This window comes from Bemisia tabaci, chromosome 2, assembly GCF_918797505.1.
Source record: "Bemisia tabaci chromosome 2, PGI_BMITA_v3".
NCBI classification, from domain to species: Eukaryota; Metazoa; Arthropoda; class Insecta; order Hemiptera; family Aleyrodidae; genus Bemisia; species Bemisia tabaci.
This window is the reverse complement of record NC_092794.1, coordinates 7,412,038-7,431,611: the sequence shown is the minus strand read 5'-3', so window position 1 is coordinate 7,431,611 and position 19,574 is coordinate 7,412,038. Positions and strand designations below refer to the sequence as shown.

General features: G+C 36.5%; 3 protein-coding genes across 3 annotated transcripts; 1 reads left to right on the top strand and 2 right to left on the bottom strand.

Annotated features, from left to right (window-relative positions):
- The first annotated feature begins 12 nt into the window (after positions 1–12).
- Positions 13–5,379, top strand: Prosalpha2 (proteasome alpha2 subunit). Its single transcript, XM_019045216.2, has 6 exons — positions 13–187; positions 617–693; positions 1,352–1,465; positions 2,516–2,657; positions 3,623–3,778; positions 4,988–5,379. Exons 1-6 carry the CDS (start codon positions 147–149, stop codon positions 5,160–5,162), a joined length of 705 nt encoding a protein of 234 aa, XP_018900761.1. The 5' UTR covers positions 13–146; the 3' UTR covers positions 5,163–5,379.
- Positions 5,380–5,891: 512 nt separating this feature from the next.
- On the bottom strand, positions 5,892–11,402 carry Dph5 (diphthine methyl ester synthase). The gene is made up of 5 exons (XM_019045215.2): positions 11,002–11,402; positions 9,643–9,876; positions 8,192–8,312; positions 7,325–7,471; positions 5,892–6,545 (listed from the first exon to the last, which is right to left on the bottom strand). Exons 1-5 carry the CDS (start codon positions 11,134–11,136, stop codon positions 6,358–6,360), a joined length of 825 nt encoding a protein of 274 aa, XP_018900760.2. The 5' UTR covers positions 11,137–11,402; the 3' UTR covers positions 5,892–6,357.
- Positions 11,403–13,654: 2,252 nt separating this feature from the next.
- Positions 13,655–18,130, bottom strand: LOC140223977 (uncharacterized). The gene is made up of 3 exons (XM_072296637.1): positions 16,891–18,130; positions 15,183–15,310; positions 13,655–14,852 (listed from the first exon to the last, which is right to left on the bottom strand). Exons 1-3 carry the CDS (start codon positions 16,994–16,996, stop codon positions 14,766–14,768), a joined length of 321 nt encoding a protein of 106 aa, XP_072152738.1. The 5' UTR covers positions 16,997–18,130; the 3' UTR covers positions 13,655–14,765.
- Positions 18,131–19,574: the final 1,444 nt, after the last annotated feature.

The following is a 19,574-nucleotide window of genomic DNA, read 5'->3' as shown; positions in this document are numbered from 1 at the left end:
TTGGTTTTTTTGGCCATATCATGTAAACTAACCTCAAACTTATGCTCCGATTCCCAAACCGAACGTGTAGTTTCCTTTTATTGCGGCTTTTGTTCAGACCGAAATTTCTGGTGTTATTCGCACTGTTCATTTAAGCTGCTACAATTATGGCTACTGAGAGATACAGCTTTTCTCTCACAACTTTTAGGTATGTGTTTGCAACATTTGTTTTCATCATATCCAACTTCAGCAGTGACTAGACATTTTTCGATTGCCCCAACCCAAATTCAGCTTTCTTTCATTTTTATAAATAACACTCTGAAATACCATGCATTCACAAGAGTTAAATACTTTCACCATGAAGAAAATAATTAACAGGAACCAAGGTAAGCAGCGCTATGAACATATATGCAGAACACCTATGGCGGAACCAGACAAACGCAGGCCAACACGCAACGTCGCAGATTCCCCTGATTTCATTTCTTTTTTCAACCAGAAATGCGCAAGTGTAATCTTTTGAAATTATTCCCATTTGAGTTCTTCTGTACCAAGGTTCATTTTCCTCTCAGAAGGCCAAATTTTAGTTTCCTTGCAATTTTCAAGTCCTAATGCCACTTTACTTACTCTTTGATTTCAGTCCATCCGGAAAACTTGTGCAGATTGAATATGCGTTGGCGGCTGTTGCAGCTGGAGCTCCATCAGTTGGTTTGAAAGGTGAGGTTCCTCCCAGATAACTGCCTTTTTGGTATTTTAAATAACAGTTGCATTTCAATCAGATGTGCTAAATATTAACTTTGCCCCCCTTCGTTCATTTGTCACATCCATGTGCCCAATGATTGTGCAATTACGGACACTAATGTGTTATTGGTATCCAAACAATACTTTACATAAGTAATTGAAACATTCCTCATTTAGGTGAGCTTAGTCCTTGTGTGAGCCAACTAAAGAAGCAAACCAAATGCGGGTTAAATACAAGCGTAAAAGATCACTCCTGTAGCTCTCCAACGTTCCCTTATTGACCTCATTGAGCAATTTTTAGGTGAAAAGTTCATTGCTAGCACTCATAGCATTATTAATCATGTGAATTACAGCTTGAAATTTGAGGAAATGGTTCAAGGATATCAGAAAGCATTCAGGTTTGAAAAAGGGGAATGTGATATTTTAAACTGTCCATTGATTTTTTCACTATAATTGATCGATTTGAATTTCCACTTTAAGGCCTTTTTGTCAAGTTCATATTAATTATTAGACAAGGGAAAACCAAGATCAAAGTACCCTCTTAAAAGAAATATCTTAGTCAATGTATTCGATTAAGAAATAAAGACTCGTTCTAAAGCTGATCATTATTTATCAATTTAAATATATTTTTCAGCTGTCAATGGAGTTGTAATTGCAACTGAGAATAAGCAAAAAACAATTCTGTACGAAGAGCACATGATTCACAAGATAGAACCCATCACAGAGCACATAGGCATGGTATACAGTGGTATGTATCATCAAGTATTCTTTAAAAATGTCTTGAGCATAGCTTAATACTATCTTTTATTTTGAGGGACGCGCACAAAAGGAGATCAGTGATTTTCATCTCAAGACTCATTTTTGCTTTTGGCGTCAGTGTACTAGAAAAACAAAATGTAGTGACCACTCTGCTATCATTGGATATCGCTTTCAATGGAAGGAATTTTACATTCGGAGACTTTTAAGTAAATGTTCATATTTTTATTACCAAGTGTAGAGTGAATGACTTTTCAATTCAATCTTTGTGTCAGAGATTCAGAAAGATACATCTTGGAGATCAAGCCATTTTCTTTCTTTCTCTCTTTCCTTTTTTACAACCTTAATCTCTGTTTGCTACTACTACTAATAAAACCTCATGCAATCGTAATCATACATTTTAATTGATAGAAATGAGTCACAGGAAGCAAAAAATATGAAATGCAGAAAGAAAAAAAGTAGATGCATCCGATAGCATACCAGCTAGAGTGGTTCTGTGATCCCTTTATTTTTTTTTACATTTTACTTTGGTTTCAAATATAAGAAGCTAAGCTGGGTGATCAAACCATACCTATCATGTAGTATTGAAACTTGGCAGGTCACATACTGAGATTTGATGACCCATTCCTCATGTAGTGGGAATGTCGTAACTATCAGGCCGAACTTAAAGATGAGGTGTACCTCATGGAAAATCGCTCTAAAACTACAATGAGCACATGGGAAAGTTTAAAATTCACTCTGTGCTTTGCAGCAGTGGCCAAAGTTATTGAATTTTTGAGTTTCTTGGATGCTTTGAAAAGTATTTCTATGAAATAATTTAAGAAGGCTAAGTCAACATGGGTTCATGATTACTTATCATGAACCGGTCATCATGCACCTCTGGAAGTATCTCCTTCACAAGAGAAATTTTTTGGCATCAAAAACAAGTAATCCTATCAAAATCTCAAATTATAGAATGATCCTCAGTCTCTCTTCTATTAGTTCACAATACATGAGTGTAAAAAGAAATTCGTCTTTTAATATGTATTTTTCCTCTCCCTAGGAATGGGACCTGACTACAGGCTACTTGTTAAACGAGCGCGGAAAATGGCACAACAGTATTATCTTGTTTATCAGCAAGAAATTCCCACTGCTCAGTTAGTTCAAAAAGTTGCAATGCTAATGCAAGAATATACACAATCAGGGTAAGACAATTACTTTTATCCAAAGCTTCCATTGTTACATCAATTCAAAGCCGTCAGAACAAAAGAGCTATATTTTTCACAGACAAATGAATACCTTAGAAGAGGGATGAGCTGATGGTTGTCTATTGGTGCCTGGTCCTGGTTTTTCTAGGCCAGTCTAGCCAGTCCAATCCTTTTGAAAAACAGTACAAAAAACAAGAATGTACAATTTTTGCTCATTAATATTTCTAAAATCTTTGAAGAAGCGATGGCAGGGTTTCTTGCAGACTGCAAAATCTGGAAGATCTGGGCATTTACTGCAACCTAAAAAAGTAGGAAGTTCAGGGCAACCTGGAAAAGTCAGGGAATTCAGCGAGTGGCCTATTGGCTCAGCAATTTCAGCTGGCGCCCTTCAAGAGTGCGCAAACAACTTCCAAGTGCCTTTTTACTTAATTTGAATCTCCAGAAGTAAAGATTTATCCTCAGGTATTAAAAGTTAGTCTAATTCCAAGAGAAGAGGTAAGTGGAAGTTTTGATCAAAGGTCAGGGAAAGAGGAGGCAAACATTTTGGAGTAAGGGAAAGCAAAAAAAAAAAAAAAAAAAATCAGGTAATTCAAAAATGAAGAAATCATTGAAATCCTGTGGGGAATGAGACACTTTCCTGTTTCATAGGTTTGTTGGATTAAAAACATTTTTTGTACCTATCTTATTACTTTTATTTCCAACTGTATCGGGGGAAAAGAAAAAAAAAAGAAAAAAACCGAAAAACAAAAGAGATCATATGAAAATGAAGGATAACTCGAACCCATTTTATGTTTATTTTGTTCACATCTGGTTTGGTTTGTTTAAGATTACGAGGATTTGAATTACGAGAAAAATATGCAGAAAAAAAAGTTCATGATTCACCTGCAGAATAAAAAGAATGCTCTACCTGATTTGCTCCAATTCTGCTGAGTTTAATTTTGTTTAATTTTTTTTATTTAAAGAGGTGTACGACCATTTGGTGTCTCTTTACTGATATGTGGCTGGGATAAAGGCAAACCATATCTATTCCAGTGTGATCCATCTGGCGCATACTTTGCCTGGAAAGCAACTGCTATGGGCAAAAATCATATCAACGGGAAAACATTTTTAGAAAAAAGGTAAGTCTACAAATATTTGTTCTTTCTAAGAGAAATCCATTCACCAACAAAAATGCTCTTTAAATTGGGGGTTTTATTGAGGATATCAACCTGGTTTAACCACTTTTTACGCAGCAAATGTAATACTTAACCTAGAAAAGCGTACAGAGATCCTTTCTAACCATCAAAAATATACTACCTCAGGATACTTAGGTTGCATTTAACTAAAAAAATCATGTACCAATAGATCAGGTACCTTGGCTTTAACGCTAAAAGCTTCATCATTCGATAAAAGGAAAAACGAAATTGTAACTCTGTAGCAAAATACAGCAATACCATGAATTGTGGCGGAAGCTAGCCAGATACCAGAAACGCTGTATAATCAAAAATTCATTAAAACATATAATACCATGTACAAATTGCATGAAAAAAACTAGGAAAACTTTGGAAAATGTTGTGCCGGATAAGCGATAGACGGATAATGGAGGTTTCACTGTACCTGCAGTTTTTTACCTTTTTTTTTCTTTTTCTTTTTTCTGAACACATGGATTGTTTATGGACTTTTAAATTATGAGATAACATTGAAAATGCTCTAAGATACAAGCGTTCAAACCGTTCAATTATGTTTTTCTTGAAACTTTTAATTACACTATTTGTAGCAGTCCCAAAGAACTCCTCAATATATTGTTTTACCCTTAAGTATCCCCCTTGTTTTATCACTTTTGCTATCATAACAAAATCGGTCAAAACATCTGCCTCGTAAATTTTTATTACTTACATATCATCACCTTCTGGCCAAAGTATCTCAAGTGCCATGTGACGTTTGAAAACTTCCGCCGCCATTTTATTGTTGTTTTACAGAGAAATTATTCAACAAAGCTCTCCGAAAATTTTGCTGAATTTTCTCTGTGGTGCCGACAAAATTCGGTGAAATTTTCAGACAGATTCAACCAATAATTTCTCTGTAAAAAAATAAAATGGTAGCGGAAATTTTTAAACGTGGCATGACACTTGTGATACTTTGGCCAGAGAGTGACGATTAAGCGGTACAGAAAATGCTGTGTATCAATTGCACTGTGCATCACATGCCGGGATGTACCTTGATTAATTTGATTGACTTATGTGCTGTGTAAAAACAAAAAATATTAACAACTTTGAAGACTTCTATTGTCGTGTAATTTTCTTTATCCTGATTCCTTTTAAATTAATTTTTTTTGTTTTTTTTACCAGGTATAGCAATGATTTAGAGTTAGATGATGCCGTCCACACAGCTATTCTCACCTTAAAAGAAGGATTTGAAGGGCAAATGACAGAAGATACAATTGAAGTAGGAATCTGCGATGCATCTGGCTTCAGGCGACTTGACCCAGCCACTGTTAAAGACCATCTAGCTAATATTCCTTAAGCATACGTCATGGACCTGAATACTTTTCACTGAGATTCTTTTCTTATTCTTAGGAGCTGAGTGAGCTAAACATTAGCTGGAATGCATTTGGATTGAAATTGGATTTCAGCCCCTGAATTTCTTTGTAACGTTATATCTTAATTTCAAAGTTCTGTTTTGATATTTTTTGTACATTTGCATTTTTCATGATAACATAGAACATGTACCAAAAGCTTAATTTGTCATTTAATTGTTCAGAAATTCCCTCTATGAACAAATTTCATTAGTGAAGGAGATATTATTTACCATGAAGCCTAGCTGCCAGATTACAATGGATCATCAAGAGCGATTTACTAGTTGATCAATGAATTGATGATTTAAAAAATCTCCCACATCACATCATACTGTAGCTGTAGTTTATCAGGTATTTCTTCACAAGATTTGTCCTCGGAAAATTTTGAAATAACCTCGAAAGTATCTCCTGAGTGAAAATTGCACATCAAAAAACAAAACGATTTGCAATTTTCACCTAGAATGTACCTTCACAATTACTTCTAAGTGTTTCTTAGCCAAAGTCTATACATAAATACTTAATGTATTTCAAAGTGATGTGACGTTCCAGGATTTTGAACAACAATTTCCTAATAACCAGATATTGTCAATCAATTGATCAATAATCGAATCGCTCTGCAGAGTACTATAGAACCACAGTCTCTAATAATAGAAGGTGCGTCAAGAAAAAAAAATAAGTTATAAATTATCAAAAGATATTTAATTCCATTAAACTTAACTGAACCAAAAGTAATAAAATTTAATTTACCATAACATTAATTTTGAAAGAGAGCTTACAAAAAAATCAGAATAAAACTAGAGAGGGAAAAAATCAGGTGGTGCATCTTAAAGATTGTTTACCCCATGATGTAAGTGGGGACAAAATGGCGACAACATTCCAGCAAAATTCGTTTGAGGTATGAAAAACAGACCATAATGTCCGTTATTTTTGCTTACGTCAACTGTAAAATATAATTTTAAACACTTACTAAAGAATGAATTTTTTCCATAAACGACACCATTTCCAAGAAAATCATACAAACAATTTGACACGACCTACATCATTGACAGAATCCAAGATTCTCAAAATGCAACCACCTCCTATTTTCTCTCCAAGTATGGGATGATACGAAGGCTTACAAAGAATACATGTACGGTATATGTATCATGAAGATGGAATCGTTTGAAATTGCTCCAAGAATTCTGTTTCCAGGGGATGTAGATCTCCCGCAATGACGAGCGAATGCAAAGGTGGGCCCAGATCGATATTTGCCATCTCCGATAAAGGGCATGCCTGTATTTGTTGACACTCAGAACCAACTCTAGCGACCCCGATGCAAATGACACTTTTTTCTGGAATACAAAAAACAGGAAGCTAATTGATAAATCTGCCTGAAGTGGAAGAAACCATTCAGGGTTACCACAGAATTTAGAAAAAGAAATTCCCTGACATTTCTCTGATTGCCCTGTCACATTTTGGTAAAATTTCTGGACGATAGAAAATTTGCAGGTGTCTGAAATTTGATGGATTTCGTGTTTAAGTGGAAACTACTGAGTGAACTCAACACGAGGATACCCTTGATTAATGAATTGAACAATTATTGGAGAAGATATGAAAAAATGGTCTAATCTGCTAAAATACAAGTGTGTAAATGGGAAATGCTGCCAGATGACGTCATTAGGCAGTGCATTTTCTCACTTTTAAATCTATTTGTTTATATATTTCCCATAACAGAAAAAAATTATAAAAAATACTGTGAACTCAGCTCTTAATTAAAGTAAGCTCAGAAATTAAATAACGCTGCAAGGTAATGAATAAATTTGATGGGTCAGTTATGGGTATCACAAAATGCATTACAACAAATCTAGTGCACAGACTAGTATAAAATAATAAAATCTATCATAATAAGTTTCTCGAATCAATATTAACGTTTGAAAATTTGAATTCATCTACCGCAGTATTACATTTTAGTTTTCCCCATCTGAAATTCATGGATTACTTGTGCACCGGATACTTCAGCAACAGCTTTATCAAAGATGGAACCTTGCTGAAAGAAACCATAGAAAACCATCTTTTTGAGTTTTTGACAGCCAGCATTGAGAAGAGATGAATAAATAATAAAAATGTGTACCTAAATTTGGTTCTGCCGATGCTTCCTTCTTATCAATGATTTGTAGAATCTGCTTTGCAGCTTCAGAAGTGCTCATAAAGCGAGGCGGTAAATATTGCTTCACCTTTTTGGTAAGAGATTCTAAAGTTGGCTCTTTGACTTGAATATCTGAAAAAGTCAAACGGTGAATCTTTGAAGTCATTCAGTTTGTAATGCATTCTTTCACTAAGAATGTCATGCTCTTTTAGAAAAATGGCTGATTTGTCTTAGATGTGCTGACAGTGCCAAGCATTCTCCCAAATTCAATCCACCTTAGCCTTTATATTCATGATCGCTTCCATCTAAAGACTAGGGAAAAACAAAAAACCTTTTACCCAACAATCGAACGCTTCAATGCTAAAACGCCGTATTTTGCAAAGGGTCCCCCTGTTTTGTCCCATTTTCATGGGGGCTCCCCATTTCATGCGGCTAGCACATGATCAGGCTGGTTGCAGAGTCAAAAAGTTTCTGCATACCTGATTGGTCTTAATTCAACACAACAGCAGTTTTCCAAGCCTGTGCTCAAAACCAATTGGCTAGAAAGTAATGCTTTCTAGCCAATTTGGTCAGGCCCATTTTACCGGACAAGGAATCAAACCCAGAACTTCCTGATCGTACAGAAAACGCTAAAAATATAATTACATACAGAGCTGACCAGCCTCCTGCAGCTTATCATTTCTTACAAATTTGGTTTGATACAAAATTCAATGGGTAAGTAACTGAGGTGAGGAAAAGGGCTCTTGCTGCAGGCAAACTTGGAAGCTTCAATTCCATCGTGACATTAAATATAAGTAATCAAAACTTAATAAGCAAATAGATAGATAGAGAATGAAATATTTCGAGACTCACCTAATAAACATAGAGTGTGTAGCCCTCTGCTTTTGTTGGATAAAATCTTCTCGAAGAAACTATCAGGCTCCCAGCCTTGGGTCCAGTAAGGAATTGAAACTGTTTCTCCAAATTTGTAAAGCTGAAAAAAATGTGTCTTTATTTGTATCACTGGACATAAAATGCGAGAACGTCTTAGATAGTTTTTGTATTACCTTAGAATTTGAATGCAATAGTTAGGCAATGTCTGACTGTCAGCATGATATTACTGGGCTTGTGCTGTTTTTTTTGCTCTCATTATATAATTTTTCCAATTGAGAAGACCAAACTGCTATAGGTAGCTCAGTCAACAGCAAACAAACCATATGAATCAAATTCATAAAATATTAAAGCCACTCACTGGTCAGAAATTTATCCATTAAAGACAAACGCGTTTTGATACGCGAAGTCGCGTCCTGAATGATGGCCAGTGTAGGCCAAAATGCGTCAGTGAGGGAAAAATTTCTGACTAACGGCTTTAATATTTTATTAATTTGACCTAGTTCTAGTCAGGTTACTTTTCAATATTGATTAAATTATCGTACAATATGAAGTTCTCTTACATAGGCTGTCTAAAGAGTACCAGGTTTGGTCCTGTAACTTCAGAACTGAAAAATCTACTGACCTAATCTGGATCTCAATCAAAAGATCAAATAAATATCTGTTGATTTCAACGATGACCAATAGATTTGAAAAAAATGAACGAACTAAAGGCAATTTCAATAAAAAATTGGACCCCCTTCAGTTTTTAATTATTATTTTTCTCTTACTAAATTGACAATGCTCGCAATAGGTTCCTATTTTTTTTTGCGCATATTAATTTTCCAGTTGTTGTTCAAACTGAGCTATATTAAACCTGATGCATTTTTTCATTTAATCATGAATGGGTGGTCTTATCAGGGATACATTTTGACAAGAAAATATTAACCAAAAATCATAGAGGTCCAAACTTTTTTTATGAAAAAATTCTCATAAGTTTCCTTAATTTTTGTCAAATGAAATGATATTGGTCTCAATTGGTAGATATTTACTTGATCTCTTAGCCAAGACCAAGATTAGGTTTATTGCTCCATTACCTAGGTTTGACTTTACAGGACCAACCTAACACTAATCATAAAGCTTTTGGTTAAAAAATTAGGTTTGAAATGCACATGATTGATTTTCAAGTATTTTTAACCAACATTTATAAATCCGATGGCTATTGCAATCTTATTACAGTTCTTGCTATGAAGAATGGTAGGTTAGGGGGCGTCAGAGACTTGGCTAGTGGAACTGTTAAAAGATTGAGACACTGGTAGATTGGCTCATTCAAACAATTGCCAAAGCAAATTAACCCTATAAGGACAAACAGAGTCGCTCACTTAGGAGTCACTCTAACCCAGCATTTTGCGTTAGCAGACTAAAACAGTCTAGAATTAGTAATAATTTTTCACCTGAAGTCCACAACATCCAATGGCATTTAAGATAGACGCATTATGAATGACTTTGTATGGAATGCCCAAATTCTTGGCCCTCAAGACCAAATCAGTGTGAGTAGTGGCTCCAAAGGGATCTCCGACAACCAACAAAGCTATTTCTTTCTCGTTTGCACCATCAAATAAGACATCTGTTTGTTGCTCAATAAAGTCTCGGTCTGCGATAACAAGTTCTCGACCGTAAAATGACTCCTAAAAGAAAAAAGATACACATGGAAATGATGATAATTCAAAACTAAAAAGCATAAAATGCAAAACGATTTTAAAAAAAGTTAATTGAAGCTACATGCAAAGACAGCATAGCACCTTGATGGAAGTTCAGAATTTTTGCCGTTAATTCAGATCGTCAGCAGAAAGTTATCCAACGTTATTGTTCCAAACTTTTAGAGAAAATCTTTTGTTTCAACAGAGTGGAGAAAATCATGATAATTATCGAGAAATTACAGAATGTTTTTTTTTTTTTATTAAAAAACTAAGTATGGCTAGAGGACTGCAATGGAGCGAATCAAGAAATGTCATTCCTCAGTTGGTCACCTTCCGGCCAAAGTATGAGAAGCGCCATACAACGTTTAAAAATTTCCGGCGCCATTTTATTTTTTTTACAGAGAATTTATTGTTCACCGAAGATGTCCAAAAATTTCACTGTACTTCTGTGCTTCCGATGAAATTCAGCAAAATTTTCTAACAGATTCAAGCAACAATGTCTATGTAAAAATAAAAATATAAAATGGCGGCGGAAATTTTGAAATGTTGCGTGGCGCTTGTGATACTTTGGCCGGAAGGTGTAGAGTTTAGTCACTATGAACTTGTGGAAAGACGATACATTTCCAAAAAAAATCACTTAGGAGAAAACTGAAAGAATTTAAAGGATAGCAAGAGGTAAATCACTCCTAAACCCAATTGAAAAGAATGTTTATCACTTGTATATTCGTAGTCTTTTCAGTATGAAAGCAGAGAGATTGCAGGATGGTGGTTGAGAATGATTGAAAATCTGCTTGAAGGACAAGCATTAACAGGGAGTGATACAGTCTGAGGTATGACTGTGAACACGCCAACATGACCCAACGGCCATAAATCCCATTAAACCTGAGTTCGTTTGCTGAGAGTAGAAATATACCCCGTTGGGCTTGATACTCTCTTTATGATCTTGATCCTTTGCTTGAACAGTGTGCCTACATTTATGGAAGATTTGAAAAATTGATTCAACTTTCCTAAACTCCTAGATGAATTTTGAGTCATTAGACAAATTAATATTGATTCTACTCAAGTACCAATAAAGAACTCTGACAACAGGTAAGTGTCGTGACTAGGTATTACCAAGGCTTGTTGACCGACTGACAAAATTGAAGTGTATGCTTCAAGATACACTTTGTCAGCTCGCTTGACGATTTCTAATCCTTTGACGCTGATGTCTTTTGCATCGCCGAGTCCGAGACCAATAACGTAGAACATCTTGTATCAAAATTCGATCAAAGCACCGTCGAGAACACGTGTTAGCTCACGATGTAAACAAACCCTCTTAGGGAACAAACTGCCCGAACTTGTCAATGCAAAAGGAACTCAGATTGATGGTACAAATTAAAATAAAGAGAAATTTTTATGGGAGGTCGCGGAAAGTCTAAATACCACTTGCACCGAAAAATCAACAATAAAAGTTACAAATTAATACTTATACTTATCAGCTTATCAATGGTTGTCAGCGGTTGACAACAACACGCAACCCTAGCGCCCTATCGCCTCGGATCGGATAAAAGAGGAACTAACAGCTAAGATTTGATTGGTCCACGGATTTGGCAGCTGGAATTGGCGGGCGTTTAAAATAACCGCGGGAAATTCAATTTAACGCGCCCAGTATCCCTTGTGCGTCATCATTACTGTGCTTCAAAATGACTTAATAAATGAAAATTTAGAGATTTACGAGAGAAAGGTTTGTGAAATGTGGACATTTCACAAACATTAAATTATAATGACAACATTTTTCGGTGAAAAAGGAGGAATAACCCAGGGCGCATAATTATAAAAAATAAAAGAATTGGGCTAATAATGAAGGAAGTTGATACTTAAAAATGGATGTGCTTCTCAGCTAATTTAGCAGCTTATCAGGACAGCTTATCTTGGAAAGTTAAAAGTGCATGGACGTGAGCACAGTTAAGTAATTATTTTCCGTCCCTTTGCTTACGAAAAATGAAACGCAACATTGCGGAGACGAGAAAGTAAAAATCCACAGTAATTTCCCTTTCGTTGTCTTCAGTCGGCATAGCAGCGATTCTATTTACGTTCTTATCTTACGAATTAATAATGATAGACATTTCATTTGATGGACTTCAGAGTAGATATCACCTCAAAGTTTCTAAAACGATATGCTTCCAGCGATTGAACACACACGACGGCGCACAAAAGACCGCAATCGCGTATCTTGATAATAGTTAGCTTCAGAAATGAGGTGCAGTAGATGTTTTCTATCAGCTTGCAAAATATTCTAGTAGAAAAAAATCCCGAAAGTCATCTAAAAACGTAAACTCAAAACATGTATCTTGGAGTTAATTCCAAATACATGTATCCCGTGCCGCCGAACAGCATTGCCACGATGCGCATTTTTCCGACGGACGGTGAAATTCGACCCACGTATCTCGTTTGCGACGTTGGAAAATTTTCGCTCCTATTTTATTTCTTTGAAGGAGATCAAATCAGTACCATTCCTTGTTTTTCAGAATTTGCCTCATACAGAGAAGAAAAATCACGAAAATTTTTAAGAATCAACACTGAGTTGTGCTTTATTTGAAAAATAAAGTATGCCAGGAGAATTCGTAACATATCGCAAACAAAGATACGCTGTTTAAGAAAATTCCGGCCTTAGCGGTCGAAACTGCAGTAGCGGCACAGGAATACCGAAAACCAAACCGGGACGCTCCTTCAATAATAAGCTTCCATCGCCTTGCTAAGGCGCAGGGATACAACTTTTTGAACTCTCCGGAACGCGTGAGGTATCACGCTTCAATAGAAGGCGTTTTCGAATCTTCAGTATTTTCATGACCAGATTTTCCAAATTTTTTTGCATTATATTGTAGATTTGAGTTCCTTTTATTCTTTAGTTGAATTACTCCTGCTTTTTAATTTTTAATTATTCTGCAAAAACTATCCACTTGCGAATACAACCCTCGCTTTAGCGCCATGAAGTATTAAGTTGATAGTGCTTATATCAGATTGTTACTGCGACTTAGAAACTTCTCTTTTATTCTGTACTAATCATAAAATGCACCCATCCATATTTGAACCTTCTGAATTTCGAAAAAGCAGTTGCACAGTTAAAAAACAAGATTAACATTACTCTATGTTATTTCAATTCCTATCATTAATGGCATCTTGTATGATTACTTTTTCTTTATTATCTCTCCCTACGATTGTAAAGTCAGACTATGTAACCGCACATTTCCTGAACGACGATATTTTCTCAGCTCCGATAATGAATCACACCAAATCTCGGAATTTAATCTAATCTCAAGTGTTCACAGATGCACCGTTCTCCACTGGAATATTCATCAACTCAACAACTCTTGGACGCCAATGAAACCTGCCTGAATACCATGCATTTACAGCCACTTGAAACGAACTTTGTACATCTTGCTCTTGCAAATCTCAGCTTGACAGATTTAATATTCAATAGTTATTCTGCATATCGACGGTGAAACTACCAGACCACGTATCTCGTTTGCGGTGTTTAAAATCTCCGCTCTCATTTTATTTTTTTTAAGAAGAACGATTCAATATTATTACTTGAAATTTTCACAGCATTTTCTTCGCACTGAGAGGAAAAATTACAGAAGTTTTCAAGAATCACATTGAGAAGTTTTCCTCTTTAAAAAATAAAGTATGACAGGAAGTTTGCGACGCCGCAAACCGAGATACGTGGTTTGGTAGTTTCACCGTCGATATATGCCATTACCAATTATTCCGTTTATTATGTATTTAATCCCTAGGCGTAGTGTTGATTTTTTTTTTTCAAATTACTACCTTTAAAACTCAGTTAGTCCCATTCACAAATAGAATGTTACCCCTTTGAGTTTTCACTAGGAAGGGAGGAATTACATGCGTCACTTTATCTTACGTCATTATTCCTCTATTGATAATGAAGCCCCATATATACACTTTCAGCTTTGACCGCAGCGTCATTCATTCTTCATTTTCATCGAGAGTTCAAGCCTTCTGTGCTTTGTTTACATCGTATGTTTTGATTGTAGTGATCCCTGTTCTCGCAAATATATCTTTTTAAAGTTTATTTTTCGGGACTTGTATTTTATTCGCGCGGGGCAGGGTTGCGCCTCGCCGCATTACACCGGCGGCGTAGAGGAACGGACGGTGGGGTGGGAGGGGGATATCCGGTGGAAAAGCATCCATATTTTCAATCCATAATGAAAATGCATTATACTTTTTCAATGTAGATGAGGAAATAAGAGCCATACAAGGAAGTGATGAAAAGAGTGACAAATACATATAAGTAGTTTGTACGATTAGGAGCGTAAGTGGGGAAAATTTGCCGTAACTACAGAACAGCCCTGAAAATCTCCGGGAAATAAGGACTGCTATTGTCAACATACCTGTTGATCATCAAAACAGAAAATTCTCACCCACCGGAGGTACCGGAAACCACTGGTATTTGACTAATTAAAAAGATATGTGCGATGTTGTCGAATAGTAAGCCCTTTACGCGATCAAATGCGATTAGTGTAAATTTAATTGGAAAAGTTGAAGAAAAATTTGATGAAAGAAAATTACCCTAAATTCGGGAAGTGCTCCAAGTGTTTTTCTACCATGTGAAGTGTTTGCACATGAATGTCAATAGCAGTGCGTGGAAAACCTCTGATCTGGTAATTCCAATATGGAATGAAAAATGTAGAATCCCTGTGATACATAGTGTCCATGTTTTTAAAAATGTTTACATTTTTAAGAGGAGTGGAGGCGCGTATCAAAATGAAGTAGAGCAGCAAATTTTTGGAATAAAATATTCTATTTGCGCATAAAAATTAATGAAAATGAAAGTTGTTCGCAATGAACAAGGGTACAATAAAATTAAAATAGATAACTTATACTTGTGATGATGGAATGATGGATGGAGATTCGTTTGAGAGAGTTACCTCCTTTGAAACCTTTTGTTTTTTCTCCTCCAGATCCTGAAACAAAAAAAAAAAACAAATTGCTTTATCTTGATTTTTTAAAAAAAAACTCAGAGGTGACTCTTTGCACACTTCATACCTACCTATGCTACAAGCTGCCTTTACCCGCAAAGTGAAATCGCGGTATGTTTTCCGGGACGCCTTGTTAAAGGTGCCGCGGACAATGTGATACCACATGATGTGCAGAACGGGAATAAATCGCCCTCAGATGCGGGTGTGTGGGGTTCTTCACCCCCCTCCCCAACAAAATATTTTTTCTTCTTTTTTAATAGGGTTGTTGTTACAAAAAGACTCATATCCGACGGATATCCGTCTGAAAATACTTACTGAATCATCTAAGATAGCTTGGATTGCTGTCCGTTTCCGTTTTTGAACATCAGTTGGCATTTCGTTAAGCTGTGCAACTATGTAATCACCGTACGTTTCGTTGACAGTTTTTACTCGTGCGGGAGCATCTGGAATGGAAAATTTCATATAATAGCGGAACTTGCACTTAAACTATCATAACGATGGTAAAAGTGCAGAAGTGCGTAACTCGATTTTTGACAGTTTTGAGTTAGCTGCATAAACGTGTAGTTGAAGATGTCGTCTATCAGCCAGCAAGAGATTAGGTATAATCGAAAAAAATCGGGAAGTCACCTAAAACCGTAGAACTTTTTTCGCGTATCTCGGGCTTAAGTGCAGGAATGCGTATCTCCGTGCAGGCCTGTTCATTTTTCGGCGCACCTTACGCACAACCAATCGCAACGCGCGCTCCTCAGCAGCGTTTCCCGCCAACACCGCACATCAGCTGATCAGCTGTACTGTGTTTGTTTTCAATGGTTTTCATTTATCTATCTATATCTAAAAGAAAAGTTGATGAGGATAAATGTGGATAATCAGGCAGTCCAGCATGCATAATATCAGTGAATGCTGGTGATAGGCCGATAGACGAGGGAAGGGGGGGATTAGGTACTGTTACCTGTCATTAATGTTGCATACGCTTGTAATTGAAGGCGTTTTATCACTCGAGGGCCCTCCAGTATCATTTCCTCATAGGTATCTACTACCTACTAGCAGCGCGCGGCGTTCATGTCCATTTTTACTCTCTGGGCCAATGCAATCATGAACTGATTGAACTGATGGTTCATCACAGCGGTCAGTTTTATTGGAGTCAATCCAATCAAACAATGCTTTATACATAGTGTATTGGATCGACTAAAGCTTCCAAATAAGTTTTAAGGTTGAATAAATTCTATTTTTGATCTTAATGATCAAGAGTAGCTTCAAAACGCTAATTGCAGATTATGCGTATCTCGTAATCTAATGTCAGTTTCCAATCATACAATGCTTGATCCGGCCGTATGAGGTCAAACTAAAGCTTCTGATAAAGAATTGTAAGCATGAAACCCTTTTTTCGGTTTTTAAATGATCAAAATCCGCCAACAATAGGTTTAAAACACTAATTGCAGAAATGCGTATCTCGTGATAAAGTCCCAATTCTTAGTGCCGAAAACGCGAATCTCGGCATTTCGGCCGTATTTTCTAACAGCGCGAGAAGTTATTCAAAATATCGATAAAGTCTGAAAAAGCATCTTATTCTTGCTATCCTCAAGAATTATTACCCTTCTACTGACAATAAGGAGGAATGTAGACAGTTTTTTTACTCTCCTGAAAAATCGTGTTTCCCGAGATACGCACTTCTGCACTTTCACCATCGATAATGAGTTTGTTTATGGCTAAGTTAACATGAAAATCTTTTCGTACTGATATTTTCTTCTCTTTTTTCCTGTGCAGAATATAAAGATGTTATTCTATCTATGTCGGCTTTTTGCCTGGAATTGTTTTTAAACTTTTTCGTAACCCTCTGTCACTCAATCTGACTTTTAAAAATTCACGCTTCGCACCAATTCAATGGTCGCGTTGCTTCCATTTAAACACAAGTAAATTTTGAAAAATACAAAGGAATGACTGCCCACCTTCCCCTCCCTACGATCACGCATATTTTAAAATTTCACCTAAAATGTGAAAATAATAAAACCGATAAAAGTCTTACCAGCACACGATGCAGCAACTTCACTCATGACCACTTTTTTAAATACTCTGTTTCGTTTTCCCTTTTGTTGTGTGACAACGGTTCTTCTTTTTCTCAGAGCGTACATGAGATTGAAAACTGAAATCACCTGCGAACTCAATTTTTTTTTTTCTTTTAGTTTTAAAGGCTGTTACGAACTTAAATTGAAACAATATTTTTGAAAACTCCGAAGTCAGAACGAATTTGGCGTGCGCGCGCTTTTGTTACACCATGACACTAGCCGACTTTAAACCGGTCATCGGCATCGGTCATCGCGAGTTTTTGAAAGGAGCACCCCTGAAATTTTCAAAGACGCTTTTGAATATTTCTCGCTTCCGGGAAGCGAGAAATACTAGGGCCAAATGGGGTTAGGAGTGGAGAAGTGCCGCTACTGCAGTTTCGACCGTTAAGGCCGTACTTCATGGCGCTAAAGCGAGGGTTGTATTCGCAAGTGGATAGTTTTTGCAGAATAATTAAAAATTAAAAAGCAGGAGTAATTCAACTAAAGAATAAAAGGAACTCAAATCTACAATATAATGCAAAAAAATTTGGAAAATCTGGTCATGAAAATACTGAAGATTCGAAAACGCCCTCTATTGAAGCGTGATACCTCACGCGTTCCGGAGAGTTCAAAAAGTTGTATCCCTGCGCCTTAGCAAGGCGATGGAAGCTTATTATTGAAGGAGCGTCCCGGTTTGGTTTTCGGTATTCCTGTGCCGCTACTGCAGTTTCGACCGTTAAGGCCGGAATTTAAGGGCGCTAAAGCCAGGGTTGTATTTCGCAAATGGATAGTTCTTGCAGAATAATTAAAAATTAAAAAGCAGGAGTAATTAAACTAAATAATAAATCAAACTCAAATCTACAATGCCTCGAGATGCGCTCAAGTAGAGGTAAAATTTCAAAAATTTTCCGGAACCTTAAAATGCATAAAACTGGGTGATTTTTAGGCAGAAATTGAAGGAAGATTAGCGCCGAGGTAAAATTTCAAAAATTTTCCGGAACCTTAAAATGCATAAAACTGGGTGAATTTTAGGCAGAAATTGAAGGAAAATTAGCGCCACGACTGCCTCGAGATGCGCTCAAGTAGAGTTGAAATTTCAAAAATTTTCCGGAACCTGAAAATGCATAAGACTGGGTGATTTTTAGGCAGAAATTGAAGGAAAATTAGCGCCACAACTGCCTCGAAATGCGCTCAAGTAGAGTTAAAATTTCTAAAATTTTCTGGAACCTTTAAATGCATAAAACTGGGTGATTTTTAGGCTGAAATTGAAGGAAGATTAGCGCCACGACTGCCTCGAGATGCGCTCAAGTAGAGTTGAAATTTCAAAAATTTTCCGGAACCTGAAAATGCATAAGACTGGGTGATTTTTAGGCAGAAATTGAAGGAAAATTAGCGCCACAACTGCCTCGAAATGCGCTCAAGTAGAGTTAAAATTTCTAAAATTTTCTGGAACCTTTAAATGCATAAAACTGGGTGATTTTTAGGCAGAAATTGAAGGAAGATTAGCGCCGAGGTATAAAATTTCAAAAATTTTCCGGAACCTTAAAATGCATAAAACTGGGTGAATTTTAGGCAGAAATTGAAGGAAAATTAGCGCCACGACTGCCTCGAGATGCGCTCAAGTAGAGTTGAAATTTCAAAAATTTTCCGGAACCTGAAAATGCATAAGACTGGGTGATTTTTAGGCAGAAATTGAAGGAAAATTAGCGCCACAACTGCCTCGAAATGCGCTCAAGTAGAGTTAAAATTTCTAAAATTTTCTGGAACCTTTAAATGCATAAAACTGGGTGATTTTTAGGCAGAAATTGAAGGAAGATTAGCGCCGAGGTATAAAATTTCAAAAATTTTCCGGAACCTTAAAATGCATAAAACTGGGTGAATTTTAGGCAGAAATTGAAGGAAAATTAGCGCCACGACTGCCTCGAGATGCGCTCAAGTAGAGTTGAAATTTCAAAAATTTTCCGGAACCTGAAAATGCATAAGACTGGGTGATTTTTAGGCAGAAATTGAAGGAAAATTAGCGCCACAACTGCCTCGAAATGCGCTCAAGTAGAGTTAAAATTTCTAAAATTTTCTGGAACCTTTAAATGCATAAAACTGGGTGATTTTTAGGCAGAAATTGAAGGAAGATTAGCGCCGAGGTATAAAATTTCAAAAATTTTCCGGAACCTTAAAATGCATAAAACTGGGTGAATTTTAGGCAGAAATTGAAGGAAAATTAGCGCCACGACTGCCTCGAGATGCGCTCAAGTAGAGTTGAAATTTCAAAAATTTTCCGGAACCTGAAAATGCATAAGACTGGGTGATTTTTAGGCAGAAATTGAAGGAAAATTAGCGCCACAACTGCCTCGAAATGCGCTCAAGTAGAGTTAAAATTTCTAAAATTTTCTGGAACCTTTAAATGCATAAAACTGGGTGATTTTTAGGCAGAAATTGAAGGAAGATTAGCGCCGAGGTATAAAATTTCAAAAATTTTCCGGAACCTTAAAATGCATAAAACTGGGTGAATTTTAGGCAGAAATTGAAGGAAAATTAGCGCCACGACTGCCTCGAGATGCGCTCAAGTAGAGTTGAAATTTCAAAAATTTTCCGGAACCTGAAAATGCATAAGACTGGGTGATTTTTAGGCAGAAATTGAAGGAAAATTAGCGCCACAACTGCCTCG